General features: G+C 41.7%; 1 protein-coding gene across 11 annotated transcripts in view; it reads left to right on the top strand.

The window, feature by feature from the left end:
- The window catches only part of DOCK9 (dedicator of cytokinesis 9), a 324,209-nt gene that overhangs the window by 221,453 nt on the left and 83,344 nt on the right, over positions 1–19,412 (top strand). For all 11 annotated transcript variants that reach the window (XM_059903279.1, XM_059903276.1, XM_059903274.1 and 8 more), the window contains 14 exons: positions 1,014–1,096; positions 1,684–1,806; positions 8,938–9,017; positions 9,099–9,286; positions 9,425–9,490; positions 10,584–10,676; positions 11,704–11,827; positions 12,168–12,289; positions 13,390–13,476; positions 13,872–13,961; positions 15,253–15,368; positions 15,645–15,714; positions 16,522–16,647; positions 17,205–17,276. In XM_059903279.1, coding sequence (XP_059759262.1) covers positions 1,014–1,096; positions 1,684–1,806; positions 8,938–9,017; positions 9,099–9,286; positions 9,425–9,490; positions 10,584–10,676; positions 11,704–11,827; positions 12,168–12,289; positions 13,390–13,476; positions 13,872–13,961; positions 15,253–15,368; positions 15,645–15,714; positions 16,522–16,647; positions 17,205–17,276 — 1,440 coding nt within the window. The remainder of the gene's footprint in view (positions 1–1,013; positions 1,097–1,683; positions 1,807–8,937; positions 9,018–9,098; positions 9,287–9,424; positions 9,491–10,583; positions 10,677–11,703; positions 11,828–12,167; positions 12,290–13,389; positions 13,477–13,871; positions 13,962–15,252; positions 15,369–15,644; positions 15,715–16,521; positions 16,648–17,204; positions 17,277–19,412) is intronic.

Raw genomic sequence — 19,412 nt, 5'->3', positions numbered from 1 at the left:
TCTCCTTCTGAGTCTTCTAGATGAGCGCTTCTCAAACCTGGTGCACACAGATCACCGGCGGTCTGGTCAGAATGCAGGTTCTGACCCAGGAGGTCTGGGGTGGGGCCCAAGACTCTGCATTCCTGACAGGCTCCCAGTGGGGCTGCCTGCTGCAGCTCTGCAGAGCACCCTTTAGTTCACAGGCACTAGGTCACATTTCCCAAAATTGCTTTGGCTCCGATGTACTTAAGTAATGTAAAAGACCCTTCAACCCTCCGCTCTGACTCTGAATCAGTCACACTTTGTAGCGGTAACAATGCAGTATTCCAGAAGAAGCAAATTTGGGGAAATTGGGTGTCATCTGCTTTAGCAATAGGGGTACAGTTGATGAATAGACCTGCCATGCATACGTAGGCCAAAAGCAGATCTGCTTCCCTGTGCACCATAGAGTTAATGCAGCCACCCGCAACGAACCAAAAGTAATCATTAGAAGTGAAAGTAATGGTAACTTACACCTAGAAAACAAGAACATAGTGATTGAAGACATTGGCCTAACTTAAGTCAATACCTGTAATGTCTTAATAGTGAACATATATCCCCCAAATCTGGGGAGTCTGCATAAGCCAGTGCACATTAGGAGTTATGAAAGCTTAGTGTTTTCATTAGTGTTCTCATTTAAACTCTAACAATGTGATATATTTGGGCATGAATACCAAGTATTAGTAATTATCAATAACTCAGTGGACGTGTAATATATAGCCCTTAGTCATGAAGAAATAGAAAGGCCTATGAAATGGCATGCTCGTTGCTCATGAAGACCAAAGAAAAGACGTACGTTTTGGAAACAATTTCCATTTGATACTCTTTGAAAATCACTGCTAGGGAGTGTGAGAAGCAGAGCACTCTGCACTGAGTATAACTCCAGCCGCATTCGTTGCAGTAAGATGTGCTTGTCCATGCATCTGACACCACCACAAGAGGCTGTTTGGTCTGTGGGATACAGTAACTCATGGTTTTATTCTCATGTCTTCAAGGTTGCCCAGAAGGTGCTGAAGAATGCCAAGCAGGCATGCCAAAGACTAGGGCAGTACAGAATGCCATTTGCTTGGGCAGCAAGGTAAGGAGAACATCTTTTATACCTTTTATATGGATGTCGATATATGGAGATAGATAGTAGACAGACAGACAGACAGACTGACCTATTCTGTTTTTTTGTCCAGAGACAAAGAGGATTTAAATATGTAAAACTGAAAAATAAGTAAGCTCCATATCTGAAAAATCATTTATTAGAGACCCAGAGAGGAGAGACGCTAGCTGGAGGATAGCCATGTTGGCACTGGCAGGATGGACACGAGTGTTTGTTGCAGAGCTGGGATTCCAGGTTCCAGCCACATGCCTCCAGCTGGGAGTGGGTGGCAGCCCAGTGAGGCCTGCAGATCCTCTTTATTTGTGACCTCTACTTCTTAAGCACTTGGCTGTGTATGTTATTTCCTAAGCACAAGCCATTTGCTGGAAATGTTTTCTATGTAAATTGAGTTAGTTGTGTTCATCCTCATAAACATAGTCCATGTCTTTAGATAATGAGATTTCTGTGGGCTATAGCCAGTGGAATAATAATTAGTCTTCACATAGAAACCGGAGTCAAGTTATGGATTTATTTTGGTCATTTGGAAACAGCTTAGACATGTTGTTTTGCTATTTCAGGACGTTGTTTAAGGATGCATCTGGAAACCTTGACAAAAATGCCAGATTTTCTGCTCTCTACAAGCAAGACAGCAATAAGCTATCCAATGAAGACATGCTCAAGTTACTTGCAGACTTTCGGAAGTGAGTCTCAAGGCCTTACTTATTTCCACACCTGAAAAACAGAAGTTGTTCAGTGGAAAGGGAGGAAGCAGGAGCAGTCTTTTCAGTTGCTCAACTCATACACCAAGGCGTGTTGGATGAGCGTGGAACTTTTCCTCAAGTCCTTGAGCAGGAAGAAGGGGTTTAGAGTCAGAAGAGTTACCTGGTTAATTCGAATTGTATAAAGAATGTTATTGGTGGCGCTGCGAAGGGTTTGTTGGGTAGAGATGAGCCCAGGGAGGAAAGAGACAATTGAGGAACCTTTGGCAAGAGGTGGGCAAGGACTCAGCAAAGCCATCGCAAGTGGACATAGGAAGAGTAGGAAACAGAACTAGTTCACGTCATGTTAGACAGGTGCAGTTACTAGGTCTTGGCTTCCTGGTTGGGTGTTAGGGTGGAAGGAGAGAGAAATGGGTGGTAGTTTCAGGTAAATAACTCCCAGTTTTCTGACTTGCACGATGGAGTGATTTGTGGTACCATTAACTGAATGGGTGATGGGGGGAAGGATAGTAACTCATATAGTACTTAACAGTTCACAGGCATTGTTCTAAGTGCTTTACCTATATTAGTGAGGGTATTTGTTTCCTAGAGCTGCTCTAACAATGCACCACATATTGGGTGGCTTAAAACAACAGAATTCTAGAGGCTGGAAGCCTGAAGTCATGGTGTTGGCAGGGCCTCGCTCCCTCTGAGATCTCTAGGGGAGGATCTGTCCTTGTGTCTTTCATCATCTGGGAGCCCCAGGCATTCTTGGGCTTTTGGCAGCATAACTTCAGTCTCTGCCTCCCGTCTTCACACGGCTGTCTTCCTGTGTGTCTCTGTCTATAAATTTCCTTCTTCTTATAGGAACACATCATTGGATTAGGGCCAACCCTAATGACTTCATCTTAACTTGATTACATCTGTGAAGATCCTGTTTCTAAATAAGGTCACATTCGTAGGTACTGGGGGCTAGGACTTCACCATCTTTTCAGGGAACACAATTCAACCCATGGCAATAGGGCAGAGACAGGCTGAGTGAGGTGTCCAGCATTGTGCTGCTGGTGGCAGTCAGGTGGCTGAGGATCTGGGCCCTTAGCCACCGGGCTGTTCTGGTGCTCCGTTGTAGGAAGTTCACTGCTGAACCTATGACATGGGCTTCCTTTGCTAGGGACGTGGGTTTTACATTTTCTCTGGGAAAATTCTGGGAAGGAGACAGAGCTGAGGGTATTAAAAGATAATGAAATGAGAAGAAGAGCCAAGAGCCAGCCAGTAACTATTCTATACCTTAAGTGCCTTTCAGTCTGATTTTTTTACTTGAAAAAATGCATTTCAGAGTAACTAGATAAGTTTACCTAGAATTCAGAATGGCTGTTTAGCTTTCTTTAACTTCATTTTCACCTTTTTTCTTACTTCTCTCTCTTCTGTTTTTTCAGAATTCTAAACAGAGTCATAATTAACATCTTTCAAAAACCTTTACTTATTGGTAATGGGTAGTGTATTGTTATACATACTGTGTTGTCATAGAGTATTGTTAAGTTTTTATTTGATTTTCAGGAAATATTCAGCCTTGCTTATAGAATAAAAAGTTGATTCTTTTAAAAACTCTAGTCACCTTTAGTTAAATAGATTACAGTTTTCTCTCACTAGCCTACCATGCGATTCTCAACAATCATGCCATAGGTCTCTGTGTACTCACGTAGGAAGGTGGGCTCACTGTACTGGTAAGGAGGAGAAAGTGTATGTATGTGACGTCATTTTTGAAAAGAATATATTTCATATAGTTCTTTTTGTATATAAATGAAGAAATGGATAGGCGAATAGCTAGCTAGATGGAAAGATAGAAGGACATAAAAATAGTCATTTGGGTTATACACCAAATGGTAGTCATGGTTTTCTCTGAGGGATGGGTTTATGGGTGATTTTTCACTTTCCACTTTGTAGCTTTCCATGATTTTACATGAACTTTTTTTTTTAACTAACATTTACCCACATATTCCAACAAAACAGATAGTGAAGTTTCTTACGTGCGATGGGGGTTGGGAGCCCTGTCTCAGAAGTCACTCCCTAGGCTAGTTAGCTTGAAGCTCCTGCCACAGTGGCTGCTCTTTGGGGGTGGCCCCAGCTGAAGGTCTGGCTTCCTGGGTGGAACCTGGAGGGTGGAACTTCACAGGTTCATCAATCAAAACATGATCCGAGCAGAGAGCCTGTGACCAGGCAGCAAAGAGCAAAGCCTCCACTGGTCCCGAGCACAGGGTGGGATCTCCCTGCACAACAGGCCTTCAGTAGGAAGGGTTTCCTGGGAAGAGTGTGGTCCAGATGGCCAGCGAGAGACTCAGAAACCCGAAAATAGAGACCCAATGCTGTCAGCAGCAGAAAATGCAGTGGCACGAGGAAAGCTGCTGTCCTTTTTCAGGAAGAATCCAAAGAAATGCCAGTGTTTCTTTGTGTGTTTTTCACAGTTGAGTTAGGGGAGTGGAGGATCCCTTTTTTCATTTTTTAAAAAACCTTAGTGTTGCTCTTTTTCTTTCCTCTTTGTGTGTGTGGTTTTTTTGTTTTTTTTTTTTTTTAACAAAGAATAATCTCATATCAGTGGCTTGGGCACCAGCTTGGATCCAAAGCCATGGTTTCTGCTCCCATGATTGTCTCAAAATGTCATTTAACAATGGTTGAGAAAAATGTTCTGAAGCTGCGCTAGTGTCTAGAAAACAGCTGGCAAAGCTCATCAGCCACTTTGCCCCTCTCCCTTGTAGTAATTATCAGAGGAGACATTCCACGATTTAGTAAGAAAATAATTCTGTCAGATAGATGGTATTGCTAACATATGTGCTCCAGGAAGTATCTATCCAAGAAGAGGGATGTGGTTTTTTACGTTCGTTTGATTTGCTCATGGCTGTGTCTTGTCTTATTTCTGTGGCGGATCTGAAGGCAAAGTATAAAAATAGAATATTTTCTTTAAAATGCAGACCGTTTTTTAAATGCTACCATATTAAGTAGTTTAGGTAATAATGCTATAAGTGTTTCTGCATGAGGCTTACATATTTGCATTTATTTGTACCTCTCTATTCTCTGGACCCAAGTTTGACATTATTATTGTTTGCAGCCTAATCCGTAACTCACTTCCGTGATGGGAGATCTCAGGCAGGTCGCTTGGCCTCTGTGCTTGAGTGTTCTCTTCTTTTTAAGGGGGGATAATAATAGCCCTGCCTCCTAGAACTGTGGGGGGAATCAGTGAGAATGCCTGGCAGGGTGATTCCTCTCACCGTGAGTGCTGGTCGCAACCCCCGTTCCTTCTCAATACGTCTAGACCCTCCACTTCTCAGTAGACGTTTGTATACACGCTACAGAAGTAGTTGCCATCATGTATCTTAAATAGTTGACAATATCTACTGGATTTTTGGCTTCTTGAGGACGGGAATCGGATCCTGTTTGTCTTCTGTCCCCGGTGCCTAGTGTAGTGCACATTGTAGCACAGCGTAAACACTTGATAGATGCTTATTGAAATTTATCATAGACATAAATTCAGTGGTTTTGTTTAAACAAAAATATCTCAAATTTCTTTCAATCATATATATATTTTTAAGTGACAGAAAAGCTTTTAGGGAATATTTCCTTTTACAAAATGCAGTTAGAAGAGTACACTCACACCAACAACACACCCAAGCATGTCTGTATTACCAATTGATCGCTTTAATGGGTCAATATAGGAAGTAGGGAAGGGAAGGCCAAGCTCCAGAAACACAAAGGTAAGGACACCAACCCTCTTGGCATGGGATGACTGCTAGTGTGTGATACCATTGCCCTTTCCTCTGAGGGAGTGGTTGAACCAGCAGGAACGTATGGGCAGTGGGAAAAGAAAACCTTTCCTTTTCCCAAGAGAGGGAGTTTGAGCCTCACTCTTAAGTTCACATGTAGACAGAAGCAGTTTCCAAATGCCAGACTCCGTACATGCATCTCCATTACACATTTATTTAATCAGTGAAGTTTTAAGATGGGTCTTCATGCTCAAGCATTCTTTTATAAGTTTCACATAGAATGTAGGTACTAATTTTTAGCATTAAAAAAACTCCAAACTAATTCCGGATATGAGAGAATTCTTTTTGTGCAACACATGCTTGCGCACACACACACACCCCCCCATCACTTTGGAAATGCTCATATAAAAGACAGTAGAATTTTTGATGTGTGTGACGTTTTGATCTCTAATAAGCCAAGTTCAATAAAAATCATAAAGTTTTAAAATAGGTTTAAGATTATGTTTTAAAAAACTGTGTTGGTAGAAACAGCTTCCACAGAGTCCCTGTGCTACCTGATATGGAACTAAGCTCAGATCGGTGCTTGCTTGGAAATGAATGGAAATAATGCTGCTACAGAAGTAGCAACTAGAAGTAAAAGCTCTCAGTAGAGGGAGGAAACAGAAAAAGAATTAAGTATAAAGCTGTCAGTAGAGGGAGGAAACAATAAGAAGTAAGTATAGTTAGACACAGAAGTAAGTAACACATCGTAGAAAGAGTTCCAGTGAATGAAGATAATTTAATTAAAATTTGTTGCTTAGAAATCCAAATCTCTCAAACTTATATGGGCATGATGTCATAGAGATAACCAAAAAAAAAAAAAATCTTGAAGAAGGTATATATTTATCCACAGGTAGAAATAACTAGGAAGGGGTGAAATATAGTACTCTCGAGTACTTATGGTATATTTAAAAGTATCATTTACATTAAACATAATATTTCTGACTCAAGGAAGCAGATACAACTCTGTAGGTGTCTCTAAGATTTTGTCAACACAGAGTTTTATGGTATGTTGCAGAGTTAAGTTGCTCAAATGAAGAGGTGGAGCAAGGCAGTATACATCAAGAAAATTTATACCTGCATAGAAACCCCCTGCTCTGAGGGATGATGCCCCAAGAGCTTTGGGTGAAGGTGAGGGAGGCTCTGGCGGAGTATCATTGTGGTAGTTAACAGTGCTTGGGAAGCCACTGACAGCTCCCAGGAAATGATTGTCGAAGGCACAGTCTTCCTGTTAGAAGAAAAGGTTACTGTGTTTGTGAACAAATCACACAATGGCACAGGGACAAAGTATCGGGGTAATGCTGGACGGTACCTGGACATCTTTTGGCCAGCAATCTTTTTAACTAAAGGCAGAATGATGAATATTTGTTGACTTGCTTTCCTGACAGTTATCTCTCTCAGGATTTCAAGGAATTGTTCATTTAAACTCAGATGTAAACAAAAGACAAGTGGAAATGAGAGGAACCCTGAGAGAAAGTGATTCTGTAAGTTGGAGCTGGTGGTGGGCAAAGATGACTGTGCTCAATGTAGGCGGCAGTCATGTGAAAGCAAGAATTTGGAACTGTCAGGGACCTCCTGGTTCAGATCCACAATACCACAAGATATATTTTAAGTTACATGTGAGATTGCTTAAGACAACAATAATGTCTGAGGAATCTTAAAAACAGGAGTTAGGAACTTTTCAAAACTGGGAACAAAACCAAATGCTGAATCTGTTGGCCACTGAGCTGTGATGTTTCTTGCCAGTGTTCTCAAAGACATTATTAAACAGGTGGCCGATGAAGAACCAGGAGGCAGTGTTCTGTGTTCTAGAAACAAGTCACGTCACATAGAACTAGTTATCCTAGCCACGTTTCTGCTTCTCTGTTTTTAGTTGGGTTACCACGCTGGTCCAGCAGAGGAATGCAAAGTGTATATTCTAAGATGACCAACGGGTCAGAGAAGTGTAGCGCATGTGAGAGAGTGGACAGTTGTTCAGTGCTGGAGTGACCAGAAGCCAGGAGGGGTGACGAGTGGCTAGTATCAGTCTGGCGATGAGCCTCTAGAGGTTTGAGAAGGAGCTGCTTCTTGCAATATTCTGTGCATTATCTTCATCAATGACTTTTATGAGAATGTAAGGTGCTGATGAATGTCTTCATGACATAAAGCTGTTAGGCGTATCTAATACATTAGATGTTAGAATCTGGATTTAGGAGGGTTTTGATCAACTGGAATGACTCGATCATAAAAAGATAAAATTTCACCGAGACAAAAATCAAATCCTGTTCTGACTTCTAAAAACATAATTGTATAAATACACGATGGAAACATATAGCACGATAGTGAAGCATATGAAAAAAAAATTAGGGAGTTTAGGTGCTTGTAAATTTAATGTGCGTCACTACGGTGGTGTGACTGTTTAAAAGTAATAGAATTTTGGTTGCATCAGTAGAAGGGTATATTGTTCAAAACCAGACAGCTGCTCTACCCCACCTGGGCAGACCACACTGGGCCTTATCTATGCAGTTCTGGGAGCCATGATGTAAAGGGGATGTTCTTATGTGAGAGAAATGGCATTGGAGGGAGAGCAAAAGGGCTGAGAATCCAGGACTTCAGGAAGGTGTGATAGCTGTGTATAGGTGGTTAAAAGTGTTACACAGAGAAACATAACTAGGCTCCTTGATGAGTGGAAGCTTCAGAGAAGTGAATTTTACCATGCTGTGACGAAGAGCAATCTGGGTATCGAAACGCCTATGTTGAAGATTTCCATGTCACTAGGAAGGGCTGAGGCAGGTCAGGAACGTCACAGAGGACATTCCTGTATTGGATGGAGTCAGACCAAATACAAACACCAGACATTTCACTGAGTACCTTCTTTGGCATTTCACTAGACATTGGAGCCTAAGATGGCTTCTGAATTTTCATGATTCCACATGAGCCAAGAATGTATGCTGAGGATGGAGTGGTTCAGGAAAACTTCCGCTATAACATTTTGCTAATATTCTTATCTGGACTCGTGGTGTCCAGCACAGTAGCCACTAGCCATGTGTGACTGTCGAGCCCTTGAAATACAGCAGGTCCTACTGAGTTGAGCTGCAAGTGTAAAATACACACCTGGTTTCGAAGAATTAGAACACACTTTTTATACTCATTACATATTAAGATAATATTTTTTAAACGTTGGGTTAAATAAAATATTTTTAAAACTAATTTTTACCTGTTTCCTTTTACTTTTTTAAAATGTAGCTATTAGAAAGTTTAAAATTACTTTTATGGCTTGCATTATATTTCTCTAGGAAGTGCTGCTCTAGAATTCAGAGCTAACCTAACCTGTTTGATTTTTCTCTTCTTTCGTTTGTAGACCTGAGAAGATGGCTAAACTCCCCGTGATTTTGGGCAATCTAGACATTACAATTGATAATGTTTCCTCAGACTATCCTAGTAAGTGTTAAGTTCTATGTAATAAACAGACAAGTTTTTGTTTGGTTTTTACTTCAATTTGTTTGTTTTTAATTTTTTTAGATTATGTCAATTCATCATACATTCCTACGAAGCAATTTGAAACCTGTACTAAAATGCCAATCACGTTTGAGGTAGAGGAATTTGTGCCCTGCATACCAAAACACACTCAGCCATACACCATCTACAACCACCACCTTTATGTTTATCCTAAGTCCTTGAAATATGACAGTCAAAAGTCTTTTGCCAAGGTGAGTGCAAAGATTGAGGTTTTATTTTTGATACCAAGCTCTCTTAGGTTTTAGCTTCTCGTGTTCTTTTATAAATATTTATATACTTTGGCTTTTTATTTTATTTTCTTTTTCTTTGTTATTTAACTATTGCTGCAGGCTAGAAATATTGCTATTTGCATTGAATTCAAAGATTCAGATGAGGAAGACTCTCAGCCTCTGAAGGTTTGTTATTTTATGTGTTCGTAATTTTCCATTTTAAAAATGCAGTTGCATGATATTGTACAACTAAAGAGATTTAGCACATTTTAATCGACACAAACACAAAAATACGTGACATCACAGAATATAACCACATATGCTGAACCTTACAGAATTTGGAATAATTGAGTTCTTGTTCTTAATTGATAATGTCTGTTTTGTTATACTCTTTAGGGAGGGGGTTTTCTTATACGTGTTCAATTCAGTAAACATATCATGCACCTAACTTGAAAATGTTTATTCTAGTATGTAATAATAATAGTAGATTATTGGTGATGTTTATTGAGTGCTTGTTATATTCCAGGCTCTGCTTGTAGAGCCCTATAGGTAATTAGACTCCTTTAATGCTCATAACAGTCTTCTGAGTTAGGAACTATTATTATCTGAATTCTTTTTAGATGAGGGAACTAATGCACAGAATTTAAATGAATTGCTCAGGGCCATATATTAGTGGAACCGGTGTTCAAACCCAGGCATTCTGGCTCCAGAGCCCAAATTCTTTACTGTAACTGTGTGGAAATGACTTTCCAAGAAGGGAAGGAGATAAAGATGCAAAGAATATAATATAGTTTTGCCCTCAAGAAATTCACAGTTTAGTGGGAAAGGCAGTCATGGAGGAAAAGCTCCTGGCACGCAGAAGGTACAGAAATAGTGAATAATTAGTATAAAAAATTGCCGAGGCGACACAGGAAAGAATGAATCATTTCTTGAAGGATGCATGAGAGTTTGCTTGCTGTACATGGGAGGGAAGGTCGTTCAGACCGAGAGTTTGTGTCGGCAAAGGCATGGAGGTGAAAGTGAGCAGAGAGCAGGCGTTGTCCAGGGCATGGAGGGGTGGGGGAGGGAGTGGAGGGGAGGGCTGGGAGATGAGCCGGGGGTGGGTAGGATCTAGCAGTAAGAGGGCTTGTGGGTCTGGAGTCTTGTAAGCAGGAGAAATCCATCAAAGGTGGCTTAGTTTATGCTGTAGGAATGCTGCTTTCTTTACAACACATCTGAGTTTAATTTCTTACTCTATTAATTGAAGACTGGTGTCTCCCTTTGCTAATTCTTATTTTAGTGCATTTATGGCAGACCTGGCGGGCCAGTATTCACAAGAAGCGCCTTTGCTGCAGTTTTACACCATCACCAAAACCCAGAATTTTATGATGAGGTAAGTGAGTTTTTCAAGAGAAAACCCAATTTAACCAGTTTTAAGGAAAACTCCAGTTTCTTTGCTTAGTAAACCAGAATTCAAGAGAAGCTGCATACTGAAATTACAGTAATAGAACTAAATGTTGAAATATTTATTTTCCATAATTTTTCTAATTATAAAAGTAACATTTATTATAAAAAATAAGAACTTGGAAAATGCAGATAATATAGAAAAGAAAAAGTCAAAATTCCTCCCGTATCACTACCACAATTAATATTTCCATTCATATGCATACTTAAGTATATAGTTAAATACTTGTTGGACCTGAGAATCTTCCTTTCTTATTTTTGGGTTTCCTTATGTAGAATTATAATGCAGTTCACTAAAACTACTATATGAATCCTACTTTTAAATGTTTAAACCTGGTTTTTCATTATGCCTTGGCTGTGTGAAGTTAACGAAGTGGTTTCTGTCATGAGTTTTCCAGTTCTTTCTAGAGTTGAAATACCAATGCTCCTGTTTTTGGTCAGTGAATGTTTTTAGTCCATTCAGTCTGCTGTAACAAATTACCACCAACTGGGTGGCTTGTAAACAGCAGATATTAATTGCTCACGGTTCTGGAGGCTGGAAGTCTAGGATCAGGGTGCCAGTATGGTTGGGTGAGGGCCACCTCCCGGGTCACAGACTTCTCAGTTGTGTCCTCCCATGGCAGGAAGGGCCGGGGAGCTCTATAGGATCTCTTACAAGAGCACTAATCCCATTTATGAGGGCTCTATCCTCATGACCTAATCACCCCAAAGGCCCCACCTACTAATACCATCACCTTTGGAACTAGGATTTCAACATATGCATTTGTGGGGGACACAAACATTTAGACCAGTACAGTGTGTTAAGGATCCATTTCTTCCTTAGCACAGCTTTACAGCCTCAGCTCTCTTTAACTGCAAACGTTAGATCAGTTTGGAGAGCAAATGCACGTTTGTACATGGGTGACATGTTATTGTTTTGGAATATAAAAAAGATTGTTATTTTGTCTTCCTTGCAGATTAAAATAGAATTGCCCACCCAGCTACATGAAAAGCACCACTTGCTGTTCACATTTTTCCACGTCAGCTGCGATAATTCAAGCAAAGGAAGCACAAAGAAGAAGGATGTTGTTGAAACACAAGGTTTGAATTTCATCATTCCTTTGATTGTTCACAGCTTACACATTAGGTTCTTAAATTTTGTTTTGATTCTGAATTTGCATCCTTTTGTGAAGGCGTTTTTAGATGACGTTTGTAAAGGTAGCATGCCTGGCTCACATACGTCCATTTTATAGGAGATAATTTTAGAATTCTAATCCCAAAGAGGCCAGCGTACATTATAGACGCTGTTCTGCAGAGACTATATTCAGGGCCTTTTCAGTTTCTTACTCTGATTGGTATTAACAGTTCTTAAAGATCAGGCAATTTAGTAACATACATTTTCCTACACTTACGGTGATTTTTTTGTTCTTTGTTTCAACAGTTGGATATTCCTGGCTTCCTCTTCTGAAAGATGGAAGGGTGGTGACTAGCGAGCAGCACATCCCTGTCTCAGCCAATCTCCCGTCCGGCTACCTTGGCTACCAGGAGCTTGGGATGGGCAGGGTACAGTACTTTAAGATTGGTTGATCGCACTTCCTTCAGAAAGCATTAAAGATCAGCTCAAACGACAGTAACACACAAAAGCATGCAGTATTTTTGCCAGTCCCACATTTTGGTTTTAGTTATTCATTTTCAAGTAAACTTAGGCCACTGGAAGGCAGTGCTGTTAACAGTTACCACAGTCTGGAATTTGGGCATTTTATAAGCCCTGAACCAGCAGTGCTTCAGCAGGGAAATGGAAACTTGGAGGTACTGTATGAGATGGAAGTTTGTCTCTGAAAACTAGCCGTGCTCAAATAAAGATAGGTTCTTAGAGTCATGCAAATGGTTAGGAATTGTCTTCCAACTTATTGTAAGTCTAGTAAGCAAATCTCTCACCCACATGGTAGTCCACTCTGATACATTTCTGATTCATTAGAGCTTGAATTTTCTCTGATTTCTCCAATTGGTTTGTTGGTTTTATATTCTTTTTAGCCATCTTAAATGTTATAGACTTCCGTTTTATAACATGCTTAGTTAAGATCTGTTCTGTTTCATTGTGAATGGCTTTTAATATCTCTCTGCATTTAAGTAGTGCCAAATTTGGGCCCATGTTATGAACAAATAGTTAAAATATTCCAAAATAAGGGTAAATCATATAACATTCAGTTATTATTCCTAGTCTGAACATGAGAAAAACAGAGGTTTCAGAAATAAAACTAAACACAAACAGATGATGGACCCTTTGCCTGTGCCAGGAATACTTACTATCCTATTTACTTTATCTGGTACCTTATGCCATGACTTTCAGAACCCTGAACTCAAGTTTGGTTAAGTCATTGGTAAAATTGGGAGTCTTTCCCTCTCAAATGGACAGTAATTCATACAGCTGCAAGTACACAGAAAAGATAGCTTAGAATATCCAGTAAGAAGAGCATTGTACTTGGGAGAAGAAAGTAGGCAGAAATTAGTACTGGTTACATTCCTGCTGTGAGCCAGGCATAAATATCAAGTTACTGAGGCTGGCTGGCCTTCAGCACCTCATCAGTACCTTCATTGAAGTTGATGTTCGAAGCTAATATCACTAATCTGTTGGGATGTTTCTTCCCTCCATATTTTTTCAGCATTATGGTCCAGAAATTAAATGGGTAGATGGAAACAAGCCACTGCTGAAAGTTTCAACTCATCTGGTTTCCACAGTGTATACTCAGGTAAGTGCTGTTCCATTAATAATTAGCAGTGATTGCTTTGTGAATGAATTTGCATGATTTTTTGGCAAAATAAAATCCTAATTGATATATTACATAGATATATTTTCACTCTGTAAGTCCTTTTTTGAAGAAAGAAAGTGCATATAAGGTGCTCTCATGTAATGATATAAATGAATAGTACAAGTAACATTTCTCAACAGTTTTCCTCTTTTGTTGGAGGATCTTTGAAATCTTTTTTTAAATTTATTTTTATTTTTATCTCTTTGATGCTTTCATTTTTATATGATGTTTTGTAGTCTAAATAAAACATACGTGCTGCAAGAAGCGAATACTTCTGTTTCCACAGCAGATATGCTAATAAGCTTTCATTTTCTTTTCTTCTTTTATCTCCCCAGGATCAGCACTTGCATAATTTTTTCCAGTACTGTCAGAAAACCGAATCCGGAGCCCAAGCCTTAGGGAGTGAACTTGTAAAATACCTTAAGGTATCAGATAGCTTTCTTAGTAACCCCTTTTTAATGAGTGTAGAGTAGGTTGGGTTTTTTATTTGGCGGTTGAGTGTTCTTCTTACCCCTTGGAAATCTTATAAGGCTGCTCTTAGCTAGATGCCCTCACACTGATGGCATCTATATGGTTTTAGATAGTGGGAAGAAGTGGATTCGGAAATAATACCACTGTGATCTTCATTCCAGCCCCACATATCCTTTTCTCAGGCTGGACCTAAAACACATTATTCTGCCTAGAAAACCACCCACTTAGAGGCCCTCCCTGTGAGTGCTCACTGGGCGCAGAGCACAGTCACAGGCACATAAAAAGCAGTGACTTTAGTCCCACCGTTAAGTAACTTCTTATTCATTGTAGGGGACAACATAAACTTGGTGAATGCTTGCTAGGTGGGCAGAAAAACCAGAAATGATGCACATAACCAACCCCAGCTTTGGGCAGGCTGGGGGGCTCCTGGAGTCATGGCACAGGGAGAGCAGGAGGGTTGGTCTAGGGGAGTTTCACCCAGAACGTGATTCTAGGGGAGCATTTTGAAAAAGGGCATTCTAAGCATGGGGACAAAATAGAAGAAACGTGAGAAGTGGAATTTGTTTGATTTAAGCAAGGAAAATGGAATGGGGATTCTGAAATTACTGCTCCAGGTCCCCTTTCAGCTACATCGTAAGAGCCATGTGACTTGAATAAGAGCCTTTTATTCATTCTCTATTGCTGCTGTAACAAATGACTACAAAATGGTGGCTTAAAACAACACAAATCTGTTTTCTTACACTTCCTGTAGGTCACAGGTCTGACACGGGTCTCACTGGGCTAAAACCAGGCTGAGTTCCTTTCTGGAAACTCTAGGGGTGGATCTATCTCCTGCCCTTTTCCAGCTCCTAAAGGCTGCCCTCATTCCTTGGCTTGTGGCCCCTCCCTCCACCTCAAAGCCAGCAATGTTGCATCTCTGAACATTCTTCCCCCCACTCTCCTGCCTCCCTCTTCCACTTTTAAGGGTGCTTGTGATTACTTCGGGCCCACCTGGATAATCCAGCAGAGTCCCCTGTCTCAAGGCCAGCTAAGCTGATTAGCAGCCTTAATTCCCCTTTGCCATGTAACACATTCACAGGTTCTGGGGTTTAGGACGTGGACATCTTTGTCCATTAGTCTGCCTGCCACTGTCTCCATTTGTTTAAGATGGATTTCTTCCATCCTTATTTGGAACTAAGTGGAAACTTCTTGGGGTTGGCTTACTTTTAAAAAGATAACATGAACTTCGCCATTCCACGTCTGTAGAGCCTGCACGCGATGGAAGGTCACGTGATGATCGCCTTCTTGCCCACCATCCTAAACCAGCTATTCCGTGTCCTCACCCGAGCAACCCAGGAGGAAGTCGCCGTCAACGTGACACGGTGAGAGAGGCAGAGAGAGGTGGATGCTCTTCTTCCCTTTCAGTCTGTCCGCATCTGGAGCACAGTCACACGTATCTGGGGTGCGAGTATGTGTTGAGCATTACAGTTAAGAAATTTCTTTTGATCCCATACGCGGGGACCCCGTCTGATTCCTTGTTTCCTCGTTTCCTGTGGTGCCAATAGCATCATCACTGTTCTACTACTACTGTGATAATAATGAAACGTTTCCATTGTCACATTACTATTCATTGCTTTATTCATTCCTGTGGTGTGTAGGGTCATTATTCATGTGGTTGCCCAGTGCCATGAGGAAGGATTGGAGAGCCACTTGAGGTCATATGTTAAGGTATGTAAATGAAACTGCCCCGGTCATTTAAATCTGTGGCTCTCCAGTTTTCCTTCTGAGGACTTACTTTTTTTAATCTAGTCATTTGGGGATGCATTTGGGATGGAACTTAACACCTCTGCTGTATCTTCTATGCCTATGGCAGGTGCTTGCACCTGAACGCGGGGAAGTCCAAAGAGGGGTAGCCATTCCTTCATTTACTGAATTTCATTCTTTCAGCTACATTTCGTCCTTTCATGGGTTTTGCAAATAATGTGATCCAAATGACATAGAAATTTAAAGATGGGAAGGTTAGCTGTGGCCACCATCAAATTAGAAGACTATGAAGGAAAGTAAGAGATGCCATTAGGATAAACATCAACAAGTTCGTCGTTCACATACAATATTCCGTGAACACGGTGGCCTTTACTGTTCTAAAAAGTTACACGTGTTCTATTTAACCTTCAACACCTCTGTGAATTATAGTTATGTATTAGCTCAAAAAGTAAAATTGGGGTGCTTTAGGGAATCAGTTCCCGAGTGTCATGCGACACGTTGCTTAAAGTCCTTGGGAGGTGGAGTTCTGGGCTGGAGGTCCCACCAGCTGAGTCAGGTGATTCACATGTTTTGATGGGCTCCCTTTAGACACCCTGGGCTCCCTCTTCCTGTCACATGACAACCACCCTTCCCACCTTCCGTTTCCACACCTTCCTCTCCCACCCATGCAGTTGTATCTCGGTCCCTGATCTCCATCCTTTGGAGCCTCTCCAGCTTTCAGCCCAACCTGGAGAACCAGTGCATTAAAATATCTTTCCCTTTTCTTCAAAGTATGCTTATAAGGCTGAGCCGTATATTGCTTCTGAATACAAGACGGTGCACGAAGAGCTGACCAAATCCATGACCACAATTCTCAAGCCTTCCGCCGATTTCCTCACCAGCAACAAACTACTAAAGGTATGTTGGGAGGGCCGGTGTGGCTCTGTGGTATTGAAACTGAAGAAAATTCAGACTTCATGGCCTGATGGATTTCACCCTCTTTGTGTGCTTTTGGAGACAATCACCACCTCCTGAAAGGGGGTAACAGAGTTAGTTCTTCAGCGCTGACTTTGCTGCTCGTACCTGTGCTCCTAACAGAGCCGCAAGGTGTTACTGTGTTCAGTTTCACAGTCATTATATTCAAACCGTTGGAGGACACTGAGTTAGAGACTACAAAGGCAAGTGTCCACGGGTGGGACCCAGCCGAGAGGAAAGGCCAGTGCCGAATGAGCTGGCACCGATGGTTGGCTGTGCCGTGCTGAGTGTCTGCTGAGTATATGGCATTGTTTATTGTTGGACACGTGGAAGTGGGTGCATCTGCCTTGCACCTCTGCTCTGACAGCCATTCGCCAAGAGGCTCAGCTGTGTTTTCAGGTCACACTTGTTTCATGTCAGTGACATTGTCAACCTAAGGGAGTAAATGTCTCACCTTCTGATTTGTTGTTTTCCTTACTGGATTCTTTTGTTTCTTTCAGTATTCATGGTTTTTCTTTGAAGTTTTGATCAAATCCATGGCTCAGCATTTGATAGAGAACTCCAAAGTTAAGGTATGTCACTTCCTCTCGGGGCTTGCCTGGCAGTTCTTACGGGAAATTCTCTTTCATTGTGTTTGTAGCTAACACTTATTATTGCTTTCTATGTTCCGGTCACAGTACTGTTCTAGGGGCTTTCCAAGTAGTAAGGCATTTTAGCTTTCTAACAACCCTATGGGGGAAGTACTAGTCTTATAGTTTTATAGATGAAGAAACTGGGACCAGAGTGCTTGAGTTACCTGCCCAGGGTCACCCTGCAGTGAATGGAGGGAGCCGGGCTTTGGGCCAGTCTGGCTCCAGAGCCCACACTCGTGGAGCTCTGTGTTATTAAATCCAGAGAAAAATACGTCTTTTCCTTTGACTAGCTTAGAAATCTTCACATCTGTTGAAAAGGGAGTAGCAGTTTAAGCGTTCATTTCAAATGTAACTACCCAGTGTTTGTTAAGTGTCTCAAACATTGTAGAGATTTCTCAGGAACTTAGGTGGGAAAGTCTGGTATGACCACACATCCTCTGTGGCCAATTAGTGGACTCTGAGACAACTCCGTCTCCCCCGACGCCTCCTCCCCACGGTGCCTGGGTGTGTGTGACCCTCTGGGTCCCCGTGCTGTCCCCTGGTTCCCACTGGTCTCTGCCATGAGATGAACAGACTCTGGCCTGATGCCCCCGCTGGCTGGCTGAGGCTCAGTGTAGATAAATATTTATAGAATTCCAACGCAGTAAACCCAGGTGGCTGTGCACAGAATTGCTTGTGAGACTCGCGGAGTCCCGGAGTTGCTGTATGACTGGATTCTCACTGTGTCACAGCTGTACAGAAGCGGGTGTTGGTGCCTGTGGTCGGGAGCAGCAGGCGCTCGTGCAGGGAGCAGGGGTCCTGGGGCCCAGCAGCCTCCTCAATGCACGTGGGAAGGAGGGCGGAGCCCCAGGGAGGGAGGCTCAAGATCTAGGTCCCCTGGACAAGGGATCTGGATGGAGAGGAAGCCTGGGGAAAGGCTGGTGGATTTTGTCAGGTGGAAGGCTGGTGGTTCAGAACCTAAAGCTGTGCTTTTCTTCTAGTAGAGCTGGAGCTGGAGCCTGATCAGGAGGTTTCCTTTCTTTTCTCTTTTCTTTTAAATCCAATTTTAGTGCACAGGGAGAGGCCAGATGGAGGTGGGCCCTGCCTTCCACAGAGTAGCGCACCATCTAAATCTTGCCAGCACAGCCTGCCAAGGGAGAAATCTAGCAGGTTGTCTACTTGGCAGTGTGCAGCTAAACAGGCATGCACACACACACACATCATGTTATTTTGCCTTTCTGTTAAAAATGCCCTATACAGGACAGGCTCTAGGACTGTCATCGTCTGCTGGGGCTGCCATCACAAGTACTATACACCGGGGGACTTAAACAACAGAAATTTATTTCCTTGTGCTTCTGGAGGCTAGATGTCTTGAGATCAAGGTGTCTGTAGGGTTGGTTTCTCAGGAGGCCTCTCTCCTTGGCTTGTGGGTGGCCTTCTTCTCCCTGTATCCTCACATGGTCTTCCCTCCGTATATGTCTGTGTCCTAATCTCTTCTTAATCCTGCTGGATTAAGGCTCATCTTGATGACCTCATTTTAACTTAATTTCCTCTTTGAAGACCCTATCTCCAAATGCACTTACATTCTGAGGTAGGGTTAGGACTTAAATATATGAATTTTGGGGGAAGGTTGGGAACAAGGACACAATTCAGTTCATAACTGAACTACTGGATTTTTCATTATTTTTGTCTTTAAATAAATGGGATCACTTCAGAGAGATTAGTAAACCTTATTATATTTTTAAAAATAACTGATGTGTTCAGAAAGTATTCATTGGGCCCTTATTATATGACAGGCTCAGAGGTTACACGGTTAAATGTAGTATGATTTGTGCCCTCATGGAGTTCATGTGGGAAAGCGTGCAGTTAGACCACGGGAGCCATGGGTAAGGAACACTTCTGAAACATTCCTGAGAAGTATATTTATTTATTTGTTTATTTTTGAAATTTTTTTTTTCAAATTTATTTATTTATTTATTTATGGCTGTGTTGGGTCTTTGCTTCTGTGCGAGGGCTTTCTCTACTTGTGGCAAGCGGGGGCCACTCTTCATCGCTGTGCGTGGGCCTCTCACTGTCACGGCCTCTCTTGTTGCGGAG

The sequence above is a fragment of the Balaenoptera ricei genome, chromosome 18, assembly GCF_028023285.1.
Source record: "Balaenoptera ricei isolate mBalRic1 chromosome 18, mBalRic1.hap2, whole genome shotgun sequence".
Classification (NCBI taxonomy): Eukaryota; Metazoa; Chordata; class Mammalia; order Artiodactyla; family Balaenopteridae; genus Balaenoptera; species Balaenoptera ricei.
Note: the sequence above shows the minus strand (reverse complement) of the source record. Positions and strands in the feature narration are given on the sequence as shown.